Source organism: Amphibalanus amphitrite, unplaced genomic scaffold (genome assembly GCF_019059575.1).
Source record: "Amphibalanus amphitrite isolate SeventyFive unplaced genomic scaffold, NRLGWU_Aamphi_draft 000074F_arrow, whole genome shotgun sequence".
Lineage (NCBI taxonomy): Eukaryota > Metazoa > Arthropoda > Thecostraca > Balanomorpha > Balanidae > Amphibalanus > Amphibalanus amphitrite.
In genome coordinates this window covers 653,764-659,907 of record NW_024881570.1, presented here as the reverse complement: position 1 = coordinate 659,907, position 6,144 = coordinate 653,764, and the positions used below count along the sequence as shown (strand labels likewise).

At 53.5% G+C, this 6,144-nt stretch overlaps 2 protein-coding genes across 2 annotated transcripts; one reads left to right on the top strand and one right to left on the bottom strand.

Annotated features, from left to right (window-relative positions):
* Positions 1–690: 690 nt before the first annotated feature.
* LOC122379266 (snake venom 5'-nucleotidase-like) lies at positions 691–2,184 on the bottom strand. Its single transcript, XM_043361305.1, has one exon. It carries the CDS (start codon positions 2,182–2,184, stop codon positions 691–693), a length of 1,494 nt encoding a protein of 497 aa, XP_043217240.1.
* Positions 2,185–4,054: 1,870 nt separating this feature from the next.
* Positions 4,055–5,008, top strand: LOC122379265 (venom protease-like). Its single transcript, XM_043361304.1, has 2 exons — positions 4,055–4,090; positions 4,136–5,008. Exons 1-2 carry the CDS (start codon positions 4,055–4,057, stop codon positions 5,006–5,008), a joined length of 909 nt encoding a protein of 302 aa, XP_043217239.1.
* Positions 5,009–6,144: the final 1,136 nt, after the last annotated feature.

Sequence of the window (6,144 nt, the reverse complement as noted above, 5' to 3'; positions counted from 1 at the left end):
ATCGGCATCGATTTGAGTCGGTTGAGTCGGTCGAGTCAGTTTGAGTCTGCCTGAGTCGGTTTGAGTCTGCCTGAGTCGTTCTGAGTCTGTCTGAGTCGATCGGAATCGATTTGAGTCGGTTGAGTCGGTCTGAGTCAGTTTGAGTCGTTCTGAGTCGGTCTGACAGGTTACCAGGATGGTTCTAGGCGTATTTCGCTTTGGTCGAGTTGGGCTGCCAAACTTGGCAGTTTCGCAAAAGCGTAGCCCACAATTAGCCGCACCCCCGGCGGATTAGAGGGGATGCTAACTGGCCGCCGGCCGGGGGCGGCGCTGAAGGGTGCGGGCAGGGGCCGGCCGAGTCCTGGAATGTACCAGATTTGCCAGACACGTGTTGCCAGCGGACAACCACGGCGACCACTTGGTATGCCATTGGTCGTCTTTATGAGGGTCGCCGATCGGCGGTCCGAACGATGGTCGAACGACGCAGTATATACTAAATAGCTACGGGGAGTTGGAATATGTCTGTAGCTACCAGGAAATTTTCCACTGGGATGCCGCCGCGTACGGGAGGTAACGGACTCGAGAACTGCGAGTCGATGTGATGGGGAGGGACAGAGAATAGTTTGCGTGGGCAGAGGTGATTGGGTTGCGTGGGCAGAGGCGGATGGATTGTGCGCTTCTAACCGCACTAAGCGGAAGGAGTTAATCAGTTCAGGCGCTGCGCGTGGTCGCCATAAGATCGTCTTCTCGGTTGTCGTCGACAACGACAAAACGATACAATTTTTCACCCCTGGCACGCACCGGCTCCAGACGAGGCACCAGACAGTCAGTGCAGACGATTTCCAGGCGTAGCAAACGAATTCCCACGGGGCAGTCCATGTTGTAGGTCACTCGAAAACCGGACACCTGCAGAAAACCCCCTCCACCAAGCGCAGAGTGTTCAAACATCTGCCGCAACGTCTCGCCGGAGAGGGTCACCAGTCTGATGGTGTTGCCGAAGGGCTGGATGTTGAGCACGTCGGAGAGTGTGATGTTCCCCGGCGCCAGCCGAGAGCGAATTGCGCCCGTGTTGATGACGGCGGCAGACACCTGGCTCCACTGACCTGCAGACGGCGCCAGCAGTGCACGCACCAGCGAATCAGTGATCAGATTTCCCAGGCTACACTCGCTGCGGCCATCAGTGCAGGCGAGCTGTACCAATGTTGTGCCAATGACTTCACGCTCGTACTCCGAAATCTGATCCTTATACCCTTGCAGCACAGCTTCCGCCTCATGATCCTGCTTCCCCTCCAGTCGTATGGGGTTCCCACTCCAGTCAGCCACCTCTCCGTTACTGTCAAAGGTGACGTTCAGCAACCCCAGGTACTTGCCGTACTTGTAGGCCTGAACGACAAGTACAGACCGGCCGGAGGGCTGACGGACCACGGTGGGATAAGGTCCGGTAACGTGGTCACCGTCCGGCGCCACTCCCGTGTAAAGCAGCGAGTTTGAGTGACCTCCGATGATGACATCCACATCTTCCAGCTGTTCCGCCATCTCCTTTTCCCGTTCGTAGCCGGAGTGCCCCACGGCAATGATGATGTTGACACCCTGTGCCTTCAGCTTGGCTGTCTCCGAGCGCAGTGACGTGACCTCATCCAGGAACTCGATGGCGGGAGGTGGGTTGGAAATGGCCCTCGTCTCTGGTGTCGTGAAGCCCACGACACCGACTTTGTGTCCTCCGATCTCCCGCACGACACTGGAGAGGCACTTGTCAGTTGTGGGCGATGCCAGCGGACCGAAATCGATATTTGTGCAGAGCTGCTGATGATTGATCCCATCCAGGTACGGTAAGAGGCCGTCCAGACCATCGTCGAATTCGTGATTTCCCAGCGCCATGGCATCGTACGGCACTAAATTCATCATGTCCACCACCACTCTCCATTTGAAGAGTGTGTAGTACAAGTAACCCTGGAAGATGTCGCCACCGTACAGCACCAAGGTATTGGGCGTCTGTTCCTTTATTGCCTTGACGGCGCTGACGAGCCGCCCAATGCCGCCGTAACAGGGTCTCGCGGGGTCGTTGGGGTCACGGCAGGCAGCTGTGCTGGCTTCCACGGGGTCGAAATACGAGTGGACGTCGTTGTTGTGTAGAATGGTCAGCTGCAGCTGGGCAGAGACTATGCTGACTGCTGCCAGGAGCAGAACTGTAGGGCGGGGAGACATCGCAACTTGAGGGCGAAGAGTTGAAGGGTCTGCTCGATATGATCTTGTCGTGTCTAGTAGTCTCGTCGTTTCTCGTTGTCGTGCCTTAGTGGCCTGACCTGGACCTTTTGACTAGCTCCCCTCCCTTCACACGCCTTTCTCGTTGTATCTCTTGACTGAGCTAAAGAGCACTGATGTTATTCGCACACCACCGATGCCACTAAGGTAAGTCTGCTGCTCGAGGTTTGCTATGGTTGTTCTGCCCCGGATATGGAAGGGGCACCACGTGGAACCGGTTCTTAGACGGTCTATTATCTGCATATCTGGGACCTGTTTCACGGACGCTGCTAGCACGCTACTAGCGTATTTCGCGAGCTGACATCATTACGGAGCGAGCGAAGCGAGCGGAGATTCTGAATAATGGAAATTTCTGGAGTATGCACTGTATGCAGTGTATGCACTGTAGTATGCACTTTAGTTACGGAGCGAGCGAAGCGAGCGTAGTCTTTCCTTAGATTAACGGAAATTTCTGAGTATGAGCGATACATGATATACAATTTTCGTGACCTAAGATGACCTGGCCTCGACCTGAAAAAAATCAAAGTAAAAGTTCGGTACCCTCAGGGTATGCAAAGCATATATTAAGGAATGCGTAAAGCAAAAATGAGCCTGATCGGACTTTCAGCCGGCGGTCAGAACTCAGAGCCTAAATTGTTAGCAAAAATGCTGATAATTTTTGCTTTGGTCTGACCTGTGACGTCATCGGTGACCTCGAGATCAATGAAAATCGGTTTCCTTCGACAGCTTTTTCAGGGCTATCAGACCCCGTTGAATTTTGACGATCAGCCCAGTGGTTTCGGAAATAGGGGGGGGGGGGGCTCTGGAGAGCCCCTCCCCAGCCACTCGCGTTATGGAAAATGCCCCACTCATGCGCGGGTTAAGGAAGGTCTTAATCTAACCCAGTCAGGAACCCGTCTTACGCTAGCAGAAGACGGGTTTCTACGGGAAATACCCCCATCTTCAATCCTCTTCATGCTGATTAAATTCATTTGGGGCGTAGATGCAAAGAGTTCAAAGTAAAATACGGCTCAAGTCCCATCCATACCAGAGATATAGGAAGTAAAATTCTCCTGGAAGTTTTTCAGAATGCGAGAACCACACCATCAGATCCCTTGCAAAATCTTGGTTCATAAAACACTAACATTGGAGATGGGTATTTTCAAAAGTTATTTACCGTCTTTGGGGGCAATGTGTGAGATGTCCCAATAAGAAGTTGGTCCGTGACGGCTCTTTTCAGGCCAATACGTTGCTAAATACCTAACTGACGACTACTGACTTCCCACGCCAAATGTAGCGAGGTTTCACTTCAGTCACTCCATCATGACACCTTGTCCAGTTTGCAGTCAGACTGAGCATCAACGAAAGTTGACGGTGTGGTTATACATATCGGAGAATGTAGTTGATGAGTTCGAGGAAGTTTTCAGTCCCCGAATTTCTTGTGATAACGAGCATATCAAGCATTGTTTTCCTCGAAAATTGCACAACTGATTATGACAAACTAACCAACAGGAGACTGAAAAGTACAAACAGTTGTGTAGTCAAGTAAATAAAGAGGATTAACACATCTCAGTCCTCATACGTACTCAAGGAATCCCTGGATGCATTATGTCCCCATTCTTTTTGGCCTGGTTACCTATATATAACGGTAGACATCAAACCGCACATGACGGTTCACATAATGAAGACGACACAAAGGCCGAGGGTCGCGCCCCGGTGGCCTTGTGTGTCCGGTTGTGGCCGTCTGTTTCCGTGACCCGGCGGCGACTTTCCGCGCCGGTTTGGGTGCCGAGGGTGCCGCCGGCCGGCACCAGTCGCCCCCAGGAGGCTGGCCATGACGCCCGCGGGCGCGGCGCTGGCGCTGGCGCTGGTGCTGGCGCTGACGGCCGCCACCCGGGCGGCGCGCGGCCCCAAGCTGTTCCAGCGCTGGAGCGACTGGCAGCTGGTGCCCGAGTGCGGTGACGTGGTGCTGCCGCAGGACGTCTGCTACCCGCTGTCACAGCTCTTCCCCCGCCGCCGCCGCCGCCGCCGCTCCCTCGAGATCAACGGCCAGACGGCCGAGCTCGAGCAGGGCCGCTGGCCGTGGATGGCTCTGCTCGGAGAGCGGGTCAACGGACAGCGCCGCTGGACGTGCGGCGGCACGCTCATCTCGGCCCGCACCGTGCTGACGGCGGCCCACTGCGTGGACGGCCGGCAGCCGGCAGACCTCAAGGTCCGCCTCGGCGAGTACGACCTCTCGACGACGCGCGATGGAAAACACGTGAACGTGCCGGTGGCGCGCATCGTCGTCCACCCGCGTTACCGGCGGAAGCACAACGACCTGGCGCTGCTGCACCTGGGCCGGCCGGTGCCCATCAGCCGGCAGATAAAGCCGGCCTGCCTGCCGCCGGGCCATGCGGACCACACGGGCCGGCCGGTCGACCTGGCCGGCTGGGGGCACACAGAGTTCCAGGGCAAGGTGTCGCGCGTGCTGCACGAGGCGCGGCTGCGCGTGGTCAACGTCAGCCGCTGCGAGCAGGCGTATGAGCACCTGTTGACGTTCGACCGCGATTTCCCCGGCGGATTTCAGGGCACCAAACTGTGCGCCAACAGCGCCGACGGAACGTCCAAGGACGCGTGTCAGGGCGACTCGGGAGGGCCTCTGGTGTACAGAACCACTGGGATAGAGCGCCGCTACCAGGTGATCGGAGTCGTCTCCACAGGGCTCGGCTGCGGTAACCCGAATTATCCGGGCATCTATACAAAGGTCTCCATGTACGTGTTGTGGATATTGCGGAATAGCATCTAGGATATAGGTGCGAGTGTACAATAAGCCGTCTGACGCATGTAGAGTGAAATTTGCCGCTTCAATGTCATTCTATGAATGTACCTAAGATAAGCCTGTCATTTGCCACGTATCTGCTTTTCCAATAAACTGCTGAACCGAATCGCCCGGTTTAACCCGCGCACCGACGGGGGGGGGGGTGGTTATCCGCACCCCTGAGGTTTTTCGCGAATAGCGAAAAGACCGCGGCGCGTAGCGCCGCGAAATTTGCTTTGACTATTTCCTCATCAATTTTACACATGGTGTGCAAGTTTGAACCTCCTAACTTTTAAGGTCAGGTCACCAGGTCACTTTGAATGACCCAACTAGTGATGTCAATTATGGAAAATCGTGATACCGATACTAAACCAAATACCAACAATATCCATGGAAAAATACCGATACCAAACCGACTTGGGAATATGAGGAAAAAACCAACTTTTTACCAAATTCTCAGCCTCTTTTACATTAGTAAAGATTCATAATACCAACAAAATACCAAATGCAATCGCCTTGAAAATTGAAATACCAAATACCAAGTTGGTATCGGTTTGGTATCGGTATAACAAAAAATTGGTATCCGATTGACATCTCTAGACCCAACCTCAAGGCACTTTTTTGCAACTTTGTCACCGTGTCAGAGCTACAGTAGATGACGGAGTTCTTTGAAAGTCGGAGGATGTTATTAGGTCATTGGTAGCTACAATTTGAATATCTCGGAATTTTGATATGGATGGCCAAAGGTCAGGTCAATTTCTCGACCCCCATCATAAGTCAATGGGTGAAAAATCAACTCCCTGTTTTTTCCACTAAAATGCGTAAGAATGGCCCCATATATACCATACATGCATGACTTCATATACGATCAACCTTCACTACCTTGAGGCCTGTTTTGCTGTTGGGCAGCTGTAAGGTCATGTAACGTCATCAGAGGTCACCAAAGTTTTTTTTTGCCAATAACTCCTTACAGGAACACGATACAGCCGCGCAAATGGTCTCATTGTGTTCAGCTCGTCAAGGCGCATCGAATGATATACCTACATGATGACCTCGAGGTCACGTGACCTGAGGTTGACCTTTGACCTTGACCTTTCGAGGTCAACATATATATGGTTCGATGT

Excerpts from the sequence above, each read along its gene's own strand:
- LOC122379266 (XM_043361305.1), bottom strand. The coding sequence starts at position 2,184 with ATGTCTCCCCGCCCTACAGTTCTGCTCCTGGCAGCAGTCAGCATAGTC.
- LOC122379265 (XM_043361304.1), top strand. The coding sequence starts at position 4,055 with ATGACGCCCGCGGGCGCGGCGCTGGCGCTGGCGCTG. Across the intron at positions 4,091-4,135 it reads CGGCGCTGGCGCTGGCGCTG|CTGTTCCAGCGCTGGAGCGA; the intron begins GTGCTGGCGCTG and ends CGCGGCCCCAAG.